At 41.9% G+C, this 17,501-nt stretch overlaps 1 protein-coding gene across 3 annotated transcripts in view; it reads left to right on the forward strand.

Moving 5' to 3' along the window:
* The window catches only part of EFEMP1 (EGF containing fibulin extracellular matrix protein 1), a 50,263-nt gene extending 47,183 nt beyond the window's left edge, over positions 1 to 3,080 (forward strand). For all 3 annotated transcript variants that reach the window (XM_076335175.1, XM_076335177.1, XM_076335176.1), the window contains exon 11: positions 1,846 to 3,080. In XM_076335175.1, the coding sequence (XP_076191290.1) occupies positions 1,846 to 2,004 (159 nt within the window). In that variant the 3' untranslated portion in view covers positions 2,005 to 3,080. The remainder of the gene's footprint in view (positions 1 to 1,845) is intronic.
* Positions 3,081 to 17,501: the final 14,421 nt, after the last annotated feature.

Consider the following 17,501-nt stretch of genomic DNA (forward strand, 5'->3'; position numbering starts at 1 on the left):
ATGTGCCTGGTTTCCAAGTTTTAAAAAGCCTTTTACTTCTCTACATGAAAGCTCTAAACTGAGAATCAAACTGTTTCTCTCAAATGAATACTACACTAGTAGCAATCATGAATATTTAGGAATCCTGTGACACCCACCTCAGATACAAATGAGATACCTCTATGCTTTTCACTCTCTGTACCAACACCCCATATATATGTATTTAGGAGAGGATTATAGAAAGATTCCTTGTACAATTACTTTTATTAAATTTCTCATTTTTGGGAAAAAGTAAAGAATAGCAGCTTGGGATGGGGCACTGATTTCTAGAGTGCTAAGTTCAGCCCAACTTGCAAAGGTTTTGTGTTGAGACATACTTAAACCTTTATCTTCCCAAAGTGCTGCAACTATTTCAGAAAACCACGAAAGTTCAAATGACTTACAATAGCAGTATTTCCTGTTGGTGTAATGCATTCAAGTAGATACACATGAATGAAAGCGTCTATAACATCTGCTTTTTAAGATTTTTTTTTTTTTTAAGAAATCCAATTTTCTTGGATGCTTGTAATGTTTTACAAGTTCCTGGGAAATCCTTTTTGCTTCATATGTGGCTTTACACTCAGTAAAACAGAATCAGCACAAAAAAATTTAAATCAGAAATATATTAATTGGAAGGTTTTCACGTTTGTTTTTTTTTTTTCAAATCTGAAGATTAAGGGGTTTTGATAATACATCCAAAAAGTGTACCAAGATATGGCATTGCCTATTTACACCATGTTTCCCCAAGATGGGAACAAGGAACTACTCATTTGTATCTCACTTGTTCTGGCATAACCTATAATCCAGCGTTTTTCCCTGGATTTATAACACATCAAGACCCCATACCTACCCCCAAAATGCAAACAGTTATTTGCTTAAAAAAGAGCAAGATCACTCCAACTCTAGTTTGGGTTAGACCCCAATCTAGCCTTTGGACTGACTTTCTTTAAATTAACAATTCCAACCTTCTGTTGCCACCCAGCGAGGAATCGCAGGCCTTAAATAAGGAAGCATGTGTTTATTCCTGCCAAGGGACTGTGGTAAACAAAGGCTTACTCAGAAGTTATTCCTATTGTTTTAGTAAAAGTCTGAGCTGGGTCTCAGATACAGCAGATGGATTGGATTCATCTGTATACCCTACTCATTTGACACGGTGAAAAAAATATTTGTAGTAGGTGAAGGGAGAGACGGAGTTTACCCTTTTAGTATCATCTGTAAATTACGAAGCTGTTTAGTGAACTAGCAGCATGCCACAAGGCAAGGCCTGTCAATGCTCCCCAGCAGCATGATCCCAGACTGGGAAAAGAGCTTCGGAGCAGTACAAGACAGGGATGGCAATAGGCACACCAGTCACAAAAATTCCCAGCGTTTACAAGGGGAGCACAACTTCTTCTGGAGTATGAGCCATGAGATAGACTTAGAGTTTCCTTCCTCTGAACAAGCTATATCCCTGTTAAAGACATTAGGTCTCTCATTTTACTTATTCTCCATATATTTTAAAAGTTGATAGATAGGGATAAAAACAAAGACCATCCTGGGATAGATTACCACTTTTCACATCCTTCAGAAGAGTCACCATAACCAGAAACAGATTTTGCAGTGCAGTTTATTCCTCTGAGCCCTAGTCAGGTAAAGTTTTCCCTGCAGCAAAGCCAGGTGTGAGATTAGTCATGGCCATTTAAAACTGTTAAAAGAATACTTGCGTTGTATCTCTGTACTGAGACAGAGCATTTTTACAGTGTAGTAACACACAAGCACTCTCTTGATGCAACTAGGGAATCGTTTTAGATTTGACCGAATTAAACTTTTTTGTTATTGTTCTTTCAGCAAACAAGCGCCGTAAGTGCAATGCTTGTACTGGTGAAATCACTATCAGGACCAAGAGAACACATTGTGGATCTGGAGATGCTAACAGTCAACAGTTTGAATTATCGTACAAGCTCGGTGTTAAGATTAACAATAATAGTGGGACCTTACGCATTTTAGTGGTTTTCAATAACCCTTCACTGGCACTTAAAGCAGCCAAAGAATATTATCTTAAAGAAAGCACTTACTATTTTATTTATAGATTTTGCTCTCTTTTTTTTTTTAAGATTTGTTTAGTAAGTTGATATCTTTAATCCACACATTACACCTGTAATTCAAAATTAGTAGATGTGTTCCATAGTATAACATGGGCATTGTCACTTTCTGTATAAAGATTTAAATCTTTTTTATTACCTTTCTTGGACTAGATACATACTACGCTTTTGTATGAGAACTGTGTGTTCATACTATCCTGTAAAACTTCACACACCCTTCCTAGCCAAATAGGTCATGCAATTAAAAGGTGATCTTCTGTGTTGTTTTTATTTTAAATTCTAATGCAGCTACACTGACAATCTCAGAAAGAAAAAAGTGATATAGTATGAATGATACACAAAGTAATGGTTATCTGATAAGCTAAAAATATATTTCTTCTTTTAACTACTTTGTAGCAAAAGATAACAGTCAATAAAAATCTATTTCTGTAGACATTTATGTGCTATCAGTTGGTTTTTCTAATCTGGGTTGGAGGCAAAGTTACGTTGTGAGAAATGTTTTGCATTGGGTTTTTATATGCAGATTGTGTTAACCATACCACGGAATAACATTCTGCTCTCTCCAAGAAAAATAGACCATAGGAAGAAAGTTTCTCCAACAATGAAGGAAACTCCAAATGGAAAATCACCACGCAGGGCATGTGCATCCGTGCTTTCTCCCAAGAACACTGTTGGTAGTTCACTGGTTAGAGGGATACAGCGTTTCCAGACAGTGGTTAACATGCTATTTTTCCAGAAGTACTATGTTGTATACTGAGAATTGAGTGCATTTGCTTATTAAGTTATATCATTTTCAGGCACTCGGTCCTATTCCTGATCTTATAACTCAGATGTATCATGTACAGTGTTCATAAAATTTATTTCTAATTCAAGAACTAATAACATCTTTTGTAATATGTAAAATCTTGTTTCTTGTTTAAAATGCAGTAGTTAATCCTTTGATGTACAAAATTTTTAATAAAGATCTCTTACCATATTGTATTTAGTCTTTTTTGAGGTTTATTAGTCGCATTAGAGGGCTGAATTGCCAGCTACTGTGGGAGTCAGCAAAGCCCCATCGAGTTCTGCAGAGTCAGAATGACTCCATACAGTATTAGTTCATGGAAGACTAAAAACACAATTCCTTTGTAGGAGGACAAATGTATTACCTACTGACTTTTAGTTTTACTGACATTAAAAAAAAGGAAAAATATACCAGCATAAACACATTGCTAGTTAGCTGCCGATTTACAGGAAGGAGCCTCTTTTCTACTTAAAATTCATTTTCTATAGAAAATATTTGTGAATAGTGCATACATTATACACAAAAAAAAAATCCTCGTGGTGCAGACCCAGATTCATATGTATTGAGTATATCAGTCACCCTCAGTGATTGCTTTCAGGGGACATACCCAAAGAAGCAATGAGCATAGCTGGAGGACTTGGCATCCAGAGGTCCTGCACGGCACAACAGCAAAAATTCGCTCCAGAGTATAACTTAGAACAGGCCACAACCGCTCTGGTTTAGGGCGACACATCCCCCACGCTCAGACAAATTGCAGAGCAGGACCCCATTATCCAATGATCATTCCTTCAGGCAGTCATTTGTGGCTTTAAACAAATACTTCATCTGCCAAAAGGGTCAGAGCACATGGTTGTGGCATAGGCCAAAAAATTGTGCTGGCGCTGAGTCGCATTTTCTTTGCCTGGGGCCCCAGAGCTGTGGGGTGAGACCCCAAGTAGCCTTCATCCCTCTCTGCAGAGAGGAGCTCACCAATACAAACCCAGTTGCTTTGTAGAGCGATTTAATTGGCGTTTCCCCTGGTGAAAACTCTCCGATACAGAGTTTGGCTTGTAGGAAGCTCCTTCCTCTCCCCAGAGGGATTCCTCCCCATTCATCATCGCTACAAATCTGCTTGGTTTGAAAGGCAACTCCTCATCCCGCACACGTACTGAGCAAAATGCCTCTGACCTCCTCCTCCCTGCAATTCTTGTGGCAAGCAGCACATGCTCACCTCCATACTTAGTTTGTCAAATAATGTTTTCTCTCTATGTAGTCTGTCCTCACAAACGAGCTGTGCTGGCCCTCCAGCACCCCCCTTCTACCCCCAGCATCAGCACTGTTCTTTTACACAGAACACTTCCCAAATTGTGTAATTCAGCATTGCCCATTCCAAGAAACAATTGATTTTGTTGTTGTTTCTTGGTTTAAAATGGGCAGTTTTCTCTTGATAGGTGACCAGAGGAGGCTGAAGTGGCTTTGCCTCCTTCAGTCCTGGGACTTGTGGGGCACCAGGCTGGTCCCTGCAGTGAATTAAGCAGCCACAAATCATCTCTGACATCCCCAAGCTGCCAGGTTCTGCCCCAAGGATTTACTCTATCTTCATGTTCTGCCAATATTTACACCAGTTTCGTCACCAGCACTTTTAAATCTTCCTTTTAAATCTCTGCTTATCTGACAATGACCCAAAATTGATCATTATATATAGAGAAAAATAACATTTATATACTTATCAAATGGCATGAACAGCAGAGGCACTTGCAGCTCGTACACATAGCCAAGCCATATTCAGCCTGCTTATTCCTCCACATCTCATCGTGCTCATAGACTTGGCTTAACCCATTTTATTTTCACAAACTGTCCTGCCAACCACCCCGCTTCCTGTCTGGTTGCAATATTAGGGTCTATATAAGACCACTTACAGCCCAAACTAGGCAAGTCGGAGGTTATCACACAGCTCAGGAGCGCAGATCCAGGCGTTTGCCATTATATTGCTACAGGTTGGTTGAGACCTAAACGCAGTCACTGGGTGTGGGCACCGCTCTCCACGCACGACATTAATCACAGTGCTTTTATGGAAGCAAGGAGCTGAAATAACAGCAGCCCCTCCAAACCAAAACACAAGCAGGCGAGCAGAGCAAGCCAGGGACTACAGCAGGGCTGTGAAGAAACTGGAAGGGGGTGGCTGGTGTTGTTTTGGATAGGGGTGCGGTACGTGATCGAGTGTGAGAGTGTCCGAAAGAAGCCCATAATCAAAATGAGAAGATGGTTCAGAGCCTGAACAAGGAGCGCTTTTGTACGCTGCGCTGTGCCAGAAAACCTGCGTGTTGTTAGGAGGGAAACCCACAGGTTCATCCGATTCTCCAGGAAAGCAGGACTTCGTATGTTCCTTGCAAAGGATACAGAGCTGCAGCAAACATGCAACAAGAGTTTGAATAGCAACTTGGGTTAAAAGGGATGCTGAAATCCCAAGAAATTGTATGAGAGCAAAGTGTTTGCTCAGCCTTTGCTATATCCTACCGGCATGACCATCATCAATAACACGCTCCAGGAAAGATTCTCATATAAGTCTCTGTCACTGTTGGAGAAGAATCTAAATCAGGATCACATGCAAAGTTTAATATCTTCTCAGAAATAGAAAACAGAGAGAAAAAAGTAAAAAAAAAAATAGGACTTTGAGTAAACAGAACTTAAGGAAATAGAAATGCAAGTTCATTCACTTCCCCGAGACCACCTGAACACAGTGCACTGGGATTATTTTGTTTGGAAGGCTCACAAATGCAAGTTTATTGTTGAATCCTGTTTCCATGACTGCAGAGAGTTGCTTATGTTTTGAATGATCATCCATGTTTCTAACTTTATAACTCTCCTATTAAAATATAGAACAGCTGCTGCCCCAGTCAGCTGTTCGGCATATGGAGCCCACCAGGGACAAAGCCCACTGTTAACATGGAGAATTATTTTTAACGCCCTCACATTTCTAAACCTCACCATCATCTCAGCAAAATGGCACGTTTCCACACTTCCCAGCTGGGGGAACACCTGCGTAACGCAAAACTGAACTGTGCTGCATCTGGTACAAAAACCAATTTTATTTCATCTGGCCAGCAGAAAAAGTTATCAGCCCCAGCAAACAGAAACAGGGCAAGAAGTTAACTGTGTTTTATATCTGGGGAAAAGCAGATGTCTAGTTAAGATGTTTATACTGCAAACATTTCTGTATATATTAGGAGGAAAGAGAGCTGTTTAATAAAATGGAGTTGGCTTATAGTTGCCAAAGCAAACTTGAAGGACAGCACAACAGCTTTTGTCATTTTTGCATGGGAAAAAATACAGTCAGATTTTATATTGATATAGATTATGTACATTGAACATGTAATTTTTTTTAAAGTACGTGATCTCAAAGTTAACTCTTTTTAAAGCCTCCCATTTATTGTGTATATTTGCTCAGCAGAAAAAGCTGCAAACATTGTGTCACAACAATATGACAAAGTAGTATTAAAGTTTTCCGCTGATTTATTCCCTGGCATCTCAGAAAACACCTCGATACTGGATTAGGGGCTGCGTGGCCAAGACACACAGCAATGCTTCCTGCAGATCAAAATACTGGAGTTAGTTGAGCTCCAGGTTTTGTTTGTAAACGCAGTCACACCATGTCAGTCACATGCTGTTTCTGCACTCACTTGAGAGAGAAATTATTTCACTTTCTGATCCAGAATCCCAACAGTCCCAGAAGGGACATCAGCACTCTGCATCTCTGCTCCCTCCCAGAAATAAGTCTGGATAATTAATATTTTTTAAACTTTAACATAGTATTTTTATAATTTCTACATAACACCACAGTACGTATATATTCAAACAGGGGAAACATTCTCACTGACATGCTTGAGATCAGACCTTTGAAAGTGAAAGGTGCAGCTCTCAGCTAAGCACTTCAGCAGCTCCTGCCCTGCAAACACACACTCTGGTGCACTTTATTACATAGCTTTAATGAAACCTTTAATGAAACATTCATTCCTCCCCCCCCAAGCCTCTGCAGTTCTCTCTACAAAAACTCCCTATGCAAAGGCATACACCATCCCCATCCGTACACCCGAACAAGCGTACAGAAAGGCTTTCAAGTTTAGCAGCCTGCCAGCTGGGTCGACAAAAGTAACATATTTATGCTATTAAAGTCTGAAACCATGATCATGAAAGTTACACAGACACCTCAAGGTCTAAATCCTGCTGATGCCACTCCAGAAACATCTGAACCTGTGACCACCTCCTCTTGAGGGTCACATTTTCTTCCTGGACTTTGAGTGTTTCTGGAGTATCTACGTGCAATATATAGGAATGTTTCCTATACAGAATATATACAACAAACACCCAAGTGGGAAGTCAAAAGAGCGAAATTCTTGCAGGCGGCATGGAAACTAGGAAAACAAACAGATTTTGGAAGCTCAGAGTAAGGGCTGCAGAGGGAAAGCCAACATACCAAAACAGCAGGGTAAAAGGCATTATTAAAATCAATAAGTCATCCTCTGAGAAGCTGAGGTTGTATATGAACGAGGAAAATAGTAATGTTCCTGAGATCTGGAAGGTCACACGTAAAAACAAATAAGGCAGGCCAAAGGAGCAACTTGCAAACGCCCGGACTAGCAAATCAAGCCCCTTCCAATCACAGCAGAAGCAACCTCCCAGGAGGCTGATGGGGCCAAGGCATGACCCACACATTAGGGGAGTGAGCAAAAAAGATAATGCCATGGCAGAAAAATGAAGTGATACTTTCTATCGTGTTCCTGGAGGAGGAATTTGGCAATACCACTGTGCCAGAGCTGTTCTTACAGGCAACATATCAAAGGACCTGCCTTGAAGTAAGAAGTGGATAGAAGAGGGGGAACAGCAAATTTTGCTAATGATATCCAGTTGTTCAGGTAAAGATGACCATCCTCTGGAAAACAGGGCCTTTACAGTGCTCCAAATATTGAGAAAAAAATGCCGAATAAAACCAAAGGGCATAAATGTAAAGTGATGCACGGGGCAGGGGAAGTTATCCCAGCTTTATTTGAACAGCGAAGGCCTCTGAACTGGCCACCACCTCTCAGGAGGATAGTGTCAAGTTTATGACAGACCATTCAAAGGAAACCACAGCTCCAGAAAGCAAATCTGGCATCAGGAATAATTGGGGACGGAGCAGGGAACGAAGCTGAACATTTACACAGTTATGTAAATCCACTACATCTTGAACATGGCATGCAGTTTGGGTCCCGTCCCCCCAACCCCTTCTTACAGCAGGATGTTGGGAATGTTAAAGCTCAGATCAGTCTGAAAAATAACTGCACAAATTCACAAAAAAGCCTCCCGAGACCCATTAAATACATGGCTGTCCTGGACAGGAGCTCTTCCCCTGGCACCTGCGGGCACAGGGGAAGCATTTGCAGTTTGCTATTAGCAGCTCCGAAGCTGTTACACACCCTTACCAGAAGCTCTACCATCAGCACAGTCTGTTACAATGCCAAACGCCTAAGAACTGAAAATCACACCAAAAAGAAAAAGGGAGGTAGCCTGCACAAAGCATTTTGATGCTATGTCCATCGTTTGCATTAGTAACGTTTTTGTGGGGTTGCTGTAGTCAGTCCATGGTGAACTGCCAGCACCAAGTTTGATGACCAGCCGTCGCACCCCGCTCAGCAGTGGCCACAAAAGCATTACAGCAAACTCTGTGAGCAGCAAACGCTTGCATAAAAAGCCAGCTTCAAGGGAGAAAAATTTAACTTCTGCCCAGTTTAAAGGTACTGCCTGGGAGAAGGTAGCAGGAACAAGATCACTGCAAATAATGGTGTTTCTAGGAAAACCATGTCTGGACACACTTCCTAGACATGAATTGACCCTTGAAGTGATTCAAACCCTGAGGCTAAAGTTTGCATTTGCTGCTTTCTCTTCCCATAATGAACCAGATTCCAGACAATTTTGCAACCCAGGGTCCGTCTAAAGACTTCCCCCCAATATTTAGTAGGGCTGTTTTGTTTCATGAGAGCTTTAAAAACTGGCAAAGGTAGGTAGGCAGTGGAAAACATGAAGCAACACGCCGAGCGCTCACTGCGAGGCCAGTGATTTTGTACTAAAAACCAAATCATGAGGATCAAAATAGTAACATGAAACTTTAATGGGGTCGGAAGATTTCTGCCTTTGCTCTGGTATGCTGATGAGGGAAGACCTAAATTATACAGTGAACATCTCCAATAAAGTGCTAAAATTTCATGGACAATCAAGCAGTAGTTTCTTCTAATAAGATCACAAAAGGACACAGTTTATTCTGTTTGCTGCAAACACAGAGCAGATCAAGCTGACATATGCTTATGTCTTACTGCAAGCCAGACTCATGCATCGTTTTCCCCAGTAGTGCTGGGAAACATCAGACTGTAACCACAGTGAAACCTTTGCAAGAGCATCACATTTTGAAAGCCCACTCCATCTCTAAGCAAAGTGGCTAGGGTTCAGCTTCCCACTTTTATCAGGAAGCTGCCCCCTCTCCAACAGCCCTTTTTCCCCCCCTGCTATACAGTAGAGGCATTGCTGGCTGTGACAATTTCCATCATACCAGGTTGAAAGCTGCCCAGTTCCATCACAAGTAAACATTTTTCAGGAATATATTTCTTCGCTCAGTTTAAGAATTTTCTCCCCCATTTCTGGAGTTGGCAGAAATTAAGAGGCCAGTGACATTCTTGTGAAGCTTCCACTTGCACTTTGCACAAAGACTGTTTGCATACAAGTGTAAACAAAAGCTAGAGAGGCACCACATTCACATCATGGCAATCAATGATGAAAATAAAGCTCTCCTGAAAGATTATGCACACATACACATTACAGGTGTATGATGATGCGGTGCTGATATGTAAAGAAACGAGGATCCAGCCAGTACCAACATCCCACTCAAATCCACCTGCCTGCAAGGTACCAAGATAATTAACACACACCTCTAAGCTGGCAGCTGGCAGCACAGCCTTCTCCTATCATAAAGTTAGCAGTTAAGTCACTATTCATCTTGACATAATTTGATGCTTGTACCTAGGCCAAAATGCCTAAACCAGGCTATTTTCAAATGTTAAGTCCAGTAGCTTGGTATGTCTTTCTCTTCCCCATACTGTGGGAGATGGCATAAGCTCTAACCAGCTTGGGAAAAAAACAAGAGACATTTGTAAAATTTCCAGATTCTGGCTTTAAGCATCTATTACTGAGTTCCCAAGATATTCAGTCTGAGCACCGAGTGCTCAAGGCACATTTCAGAGGAGGGTGGAGCACCCCCAGCCCATTCTCACCCATCTTTAACCTGCCTCTTCAATGGGCTTTGGGCAGCATCCAGACACATCCTCCACTGCAGCCTTTTCTTATCTGAATTCAACCCTTCCACTGCCATGACATTGCTGCAGGGATATTTTCCATCTCTGGACGGTAGAATATTTCTTCACCTTTGGGCTTACCCAAATTTGCACACACTCAGGCACTTGGGATCAAGGCTTTCGCCCTGATTGCTCTTGACCACCATCACCCAAGCTGAAAACACCATGCTTCGGAGGGGGGGAAATACTATCTAGATGTTTAGAAAGGTCATCCTGGCTCTGAAAATTAGACACTGCTTTGAAGCAGTGTAGGATATTTGGTGACGGGGGGGGGGGGGGGGGGGGCTTTCTCACACCACAGGCCCAAAAAATCCCCGATCAGCTATGCAACCTGGGGTATTTCAACAGCTGTCCTCAGCAGACACTTCCTGAGGTTGCCTGGAGTCTCAAAAAGGATGTAAAATATTTGTAGTAATTCCCTGAACAAACCCAAGAGGCTTCCTCGAAGCAGAGTCCTCAGCTCTGTTGACTTGCATTTTTAAAAGGTAATATAAATTCCACTTACACTGGTTTGTTTTGATGTTGAAAATTGGTCTCCATAGACATGGTTGAAATCATGCCCTGAGGCGCCGAGGCTGAAGCCAACAACCACACAGCCCTTCGCCAGTACAGAGCTGAGGAGGAGGTTTTAAAGGTGTAAATGCCATCCTGCCCGCCGCAGCGGGACTGGGGGAGTGCAGGAGAGACCAGGCAGGGACAGGGTGCCCCATCGCAGAGGGAAAAGCCATAGCTGTAGCCACCCAGGCACTGGGAGAAGTCTATGGAGTTCCCCCCCATGTCACCCCCAACCCAAAGCCCCTTCCCACTGCTCACACATTTCCTTCACCAGGCATAGACAAGGGGGCAAAAAGCCCTAGAGAGCCTACAGGAAGTCTAAGAATTACTTTTTTTTTTACTTTTAAAACCTCATTGCCCTGCAGAAGCACCCTTGAAGGCTGACACGCAGCTAGGACCGTGGTGGTGTTTGCCAAGCAGAAACAGCAATAAAAAGAAATAAGGGTGAGACAAACAGGGGGAATATATGGAGAAACGACAAGTAGAGGTTTTTATATGGAAATTTATATCGAGGGTAACATTCCTGTCTAACACAAGCGTTTTAATACTTCCGGATGCAAGCCTCAAGCCAAAATCCAGTGAGGTCTGATGTTACGATAGTGTTTAAGTTCAAGGATGCTGAACGTTTTTGCAAGGGCTACAGGTTTTCTCAGCGCCAAAAACCATCCAGAAGAACAACAAAAAAGCTTTCAATTCTCCCCCAAATAACTCCACCGCAATGTCCCAGCATGAAGCAATCACGAAGCAGAAATGAGTCCTGAGGCACCAAACCGCCCAAGTTGATTTGAACATTGGGATGCGCAGAACACTGCGAAACCTGCCCACCCCATCCCAACTTGGGGGGGGGGGGGGGGGAAAGAGAGACAAAAAGCAGAGAACGACCTATATTTGAGAAAGCATTATTTTCATTAAACTGTTTTCTTCCCCCTTCCAGCTCTAAGAATGCTTCTGCCGCCTGCCTCCACCACCCCAGGGGTGGTGCCGCAGCCCTCCCTACCACTGCAAAGCCCAGGCAGAAAGCAGCCATCGAGGATTTCCCCGAAAGGCCGTCTCAGTTTCGAATAAAGCACGGGATTGCTCCGCCGAGGGCGATATCAGACTGAGATCAAACCAGGAGACACGTTCCCCAGGTCAGCAACATGGCAAGTGTGAGCTCACACGAGCGATAAACTGTTCGGAACAACTTGTCCCGGAGACGCTGCTGCTCCTCCGCTGCTGCCAAGGCCCATTTCTGCTTGGTTTATGCACTATGCCAATTCCTCCCGTATAAGATTAAGCTGCCTTGAGGCAATTTCAACTTACACATCTGATATTTTGAGCATTTTCTATGCTGTGCAGCTCAGGAGCCGGTGCAGCCCATGTACTGCCACTTCCCCTTTTCGCCTCATGTCACCCTTGCAAAGGCATTCGTTCCCATTTAAGTGCTCACACACCTTTTCTGGGACTTTGAAACATCAAGGGGATAAGTCAAGGAAATACTATTTCACCGAAGAGCAGAACTGAGCCATCAGTGCCATATAGCTCAACTCTGCAGGGGCATCAACCTGATAGCAGAGTGTATAGGGCCTGTTTGCTTAGATATGTCAATCATACTGAAGAATAGTTTCCCCCTTTTGAGACTGTTCTGGGTTCATTAAATCCCGTTAGTTTATTACAAGTACCAATAACATATCCTAGGAACAAATAAATGAGCTTTTAAGCCTAAAAGCTTAGTTTTGAGACCATCCTGGGCAGCTCCAAGTTAAAAAGGCAGATACCAAATGAAAAAAAATTCAATAATCTAAGAAGTCTCCAAATTCCTTATTTGTTTACTTATCCGACTACACATGAATAATTTCAGTCTAGCACAGGCCTGTTTGGGTGCCAGATCTTGTTTGCAAGTCTGCTCTGTGAAAGGCAAATGTACAGTTGAACTTGGATGCTATGCAAGTATCAGCCAGCTATTAGCGTTAATTGCTAAACAATTTTTCCAAAAATTAGATTAAATATAAAGCTCAATGCCTGCAGTTGTTGCTGGTTACTGCTGTGAGAAAAACAGTTACTAATACACAACTGGTTGGGCTCAAATTATAAATACAATTAAAATGCTGCATTTACCTAGCCTGAACAGTAACTCTATTTATGAAGATGTGTTTTTCTGCATTAAATCCAATTTCTGTAGATTTCTGTATGCACCAACAAGACGGACAGATCTAAAGGGACACGTGCACAGTAACCGTGGTCATCGTGATTCAGCTCACGAAACACCAAAAAATTTTGCAGGTGCATCTCCAAAGCCATTGGTTAAACCATTCAGATGAAACACAATTGTGTAACAAAGTTATAAACAAGACTATGGAAAAGCAGAGGAGGAAAAAAACTTCCTGAGGGTTTGGCATTATTCTTATTGTTGAGAATGAATTCATTTTGCCTCATTTCCAACGTAGTCAGATATTCAAATAAAACTTGAACACCATCTGTTTGCCATGATCCAGAGACAACAAAGGTTGGAGACCAGAAATCATGAAGATGGCAACAGTTATACACAGATTTTTGCCTATACAATCAGTTTGTATCAGACCAGGTCTGGGATCCGTGAGAAAGGCTGTTGTCTACCCTTAACATGGAAAAAGTTTCCTCTAAATGCAAAAACATTTATAACTGAATCAGCACTGGATTGGTGAAAAGAATATATTTACAAGGAAAAAAATTCTGCAAGAAAATTTTGCAACTGTAATCAATTCCTCCATGAAAAGAGTCTATGCTTGGGTCTCTGGACCAGCAAGGCAGAAAGCAATGGCTGTACAGCAACTGGTGAGGAATAGTTTGCAAAACATTTGCCTGTCAACCCATACTATAATTATACAGATCATTAGTTTACTCACTAACATCTCCAGCATCTTTATCATGAAATAAAAAAAGAATGTTGTTCTTGCATTTGTGAAGCTCTCAGAAATCAAGACACCGCATGAAGTTTTTTTAGAAGGTTGACGAAAACAGGAACATTAAAACTCCATATTTGGGAACTCCACTTAAGTCAACTGAATAAAATATCCAATAAAAGCACAAAAATAATCTAAAGCAAACTTAATTGTGATAATTGAGTTTAATGATGTTATATGGCAAAGCTCATCACAACAAATCACAACTGAAACTTTCCTCCACAGTATTATTTAGGGCAGGTTTCACTCCACCTAAGTCAGACAACAGGAACAAGATGCACATTTTCTTTTAGTACAGGAAAATCTGTGGGGAACAGGAGGGCTGAGGAAGTGTATCCATAATTAACTCAATTCAGAGGCACAGTTACGGTGCAAGTGCGTGCACTAATACTTCTTTTTCCTTCTCTCACAAACATTTGCGCCTCTAATTTTGTAACTAAGGTTTGCACATTTCCCTGAGCAAGAATAAATCTGTGCAAGCCTTTGCTCTGACATTTACTCAGCATTGAGACCAAACTCTATCCCAGCCAAAACCAGCACAACCAGGCACACAGTGTGTCCCATCCCATCCTTCCACCATCAGCAACACAAGTCAGGGGACACACAGGCGGACTCCCACCAGCCCCCAGCCCCCCTCAGGCATTTCAGGATCGCAGCATGTGTCCTGCCAAGCTACAAGGGTCAGGCTAGGAGGTGCCATCACCAGTTGCCTGGTCACAGAAGAGAAATCCCCTCCAGGAAGCATTAACTAACACCCGCTCAGTAAAAGGCAGGTGCTGAACAGAGACCCCAAATTGTCACAAATGCACCCTTAGCAGTATTTTATTGCAATCCTCAAAAGCATATTCCCTCCTGCATGTAAGCAAGGCACAGGAGCCACTGGTGTTCAGGGCCAGCCCTGGCCAGGGATCCCGCTGCAGAGGCCAACAATCCCCAAACCTTGCAGAGTCGGCCAAGAAATTCAGTTTTATTCCAGCTCAGCCGCTTAGGGCGAGAGGCTCACAACCTCAAGGAGGCTTTAAATCCTTCCCAGGGTCAAAAAAAAATCAGCCTTAGCCTCAAAATTGTGTGGCATGGCAAGTCAAACTCCTTTTCAGAGCACAAAGCAGAGAGAGGAGAGGATTTTCTTTGCATCATTTTATCTGCACAGCCTCCTTAGAGTATTTGCTGGTGCCCATGAGCATCTTGCACTGTACCACTTATATGTAGGAATTGCTGTGCAAGTACAGCTGACCATGCACTACTGCCAGGCAGGCATCATAGCCTCAGCATGGCCTGCAGAAAGTAAAACAGCTCAAAAGAGATAAAACTCATGCAACTAAGGTTTTAGAAAATGCTGATTATAGTGCATTTGAGAAACATTTTGCAGCTGTGCAATTAAAGCCTATAACACAACACATACCCACAAAGGCAAGATTACAGAGGTAACCTGGATTTTTTACATTTCCTTTTGCACACTTGGCCACAAAACCCAAAGCTCCCAGTGTCGCTCCTGCAGGGAAGCTCACATGCATTGCACGGGTGATGCGAGTGGGTTATGGTAACAGCCAGGCTATAAACTACACAAGCAGCAGATGGGTCTACATGGCATGAGCTTTTGATAAAGCAGGATAAAGTTTTTAATAGCATACTTTTACAACTACTCCTCTCAAAAGTAAAAGTATTAGACCAAAGCAGGTTCAGGAAGAAAATATAAGAGATTTCCAGGTGACAGCTTGTTTGTCAATCGTGGCAGGGACAGAATTACATCTGTTTGAGGATTCTGCAAGTAGAAACTACCCGACAACTGTTTGGAATTGGAAAAAATAGGCGTAATCCTAAAGGGGGAAAAAAAAAAATCACTGAGAGGAGATTAAGTAAACAAGAGCACATAGCTAACGTGATACACTGGATATCGCTACCCTGAGTTTGTGTGTTTATACATGCCTGTACACCCACAATCATTTTAGTATCATGAAAACAGCAGTAACAATTAAAAATCATTTAACATTAGGTGTTTTTTTCAGAACGGGGGTGTAACCTCTGAAGCCAAAGGCAGAGGGATAGAGTATCACCCGTCCTGGGAATAATATGCTGAGTTGTTGCTAAAGATCAGTCCAGTGACACGGAGTTAAAAAAATCAGAGCGTACCACAGAGAAACTCCTGGTTTTCCTTCAGATGCTCTTTATACCCACTATACAAAGAGTTACGAATAACTTAAAGGTTAAATTTGGGGGTTTGGGATGTTCTTAGGACAGGGCAACGCCTGAAAAAAGCTCAAGGCCAAACACGCAGTACGAAGTTAAATGAGATAAATCAGAGGTTGAAGTTGAATCACTGAACTGTTACCAGCTACAGAGCAAATGCCTGCCACCATGAGCTGAAGTATTCCCCCTCCCTCTACTACTTTGACTCCTGCAGCTACTGTTACCCTATTAAAAAATTTTATGTGGTGTTCTACACATTTCAGATCCCAAAACACTGTTGACTATACTTAGTTTTAGATGGCAGATACCCTTATGACTATTAACATGTATCACTATTCTCTTACTACTTTTACTAACAATGTCGGCATTTTTCAAGCTAGTTGCAACTTGTGTAAGTAACCGTATGAATTAAACACCACATACCTAATTCCTTTGCTAACCTTTCTTTCAACAACGCAGCAATGTACTAGTATAACTATAATAGTGTTGATGGGATTTATAACTGGGTCCTGACTATAAATCATATTTTTATCAGCCTTAGAAACTTTTTATTGCTTTTTTTCATCCTTCGTTTTATAGGAATGTGTCATCTCCTCTGATCGGGAGGACCTATATCAAGGTGTAGCTCTTATTATGTCCTCCAAAAGAAAACAGGTTTTGTTCTTTTCTCCTAAGCAAAAAAAAATAACGTAAACATTTACGGATTCCAAGGAGTCGTTTTGAAGAAATAAGTTTATTTTGAGTCTATCATATTTGTGTTCATGGTAAAATTTGAAAGCTCTGTACAAAGGCTTGACCCAGCCCTGCCAGAATCAGTGACATCTGTCACAGCAAGAGGATGGAGCCAACACGCTGGAAACAGATGAAGGACACTGCATGGGTTGACAAACTGCTCGATCATTAGCTCTTAATTTAAGCTTAGACCTCCTTTATAAGGCGAGTGGGTGAGAACAGCAAACAAACCCATATCAATCACCACATCCACACAGTTCCCAACTCCTATTTATAGTTTTACTTTGAAATTAAAGAGAAAAATGCAAATCATCGTGCCAATGGGGAAAGAGAGGGAATGGATACAATCCATAGGACTGTGAGCTTTAGGGCTGCTGCTTTATTTCAAGTGTGCCGTCCACCGCACTCACAGCACTGCTGCAAGTTCAGATTTTGACAACGTCCAACTTTTGACAAAGTTTTGAAGACTTTTTCCTTGAGTTTCATAGACAGCAAAAATTAAAAGGATTCAATGGCTAAGATGTTTTAATTATTGGCAAGCTGTAGGCAAGCAATCATCTCCTGTATTTCCCCTCACCCCCTATTTTTACATTACATCCTCCTGTTCTTCTCCCAGAGACTACCTGGGCCTTTCTGCATGGCACCACCAGCAACTTTGAAGCTTCCAGAGCTTTGCTTTTGGTTAGAGAGGCCCTATTAATCACTGTCTTGTCTTTTTATTCTCTTACTTCAAAATGCATTTTAAAATTAAAACAGCAAGTTAAAAGAAAGCATGTCCAACATGAAAGCCTAAGTAATCACGTACTCCTTGGTATTTAAATGATTATGATAGGAATTATGATAAAGTTAGACCTTTGGCTCTTCA

The sequence above is a fragment of the Aptenodytes patagonicus genome, chromosome 3 (genome assembly GCF_965638725.1).
Source record: "Aptenodytes patagonicus chromosome 3, bAptPat1.pri.cur, whole genome shotgun sequence".
Lineage (NCBI taxonomy): Eukaryota > Metazoa > Chordata > Aves > Sphenisciformes > Spheniscidae > Aptenodytes > Aptenodytes patagonicus.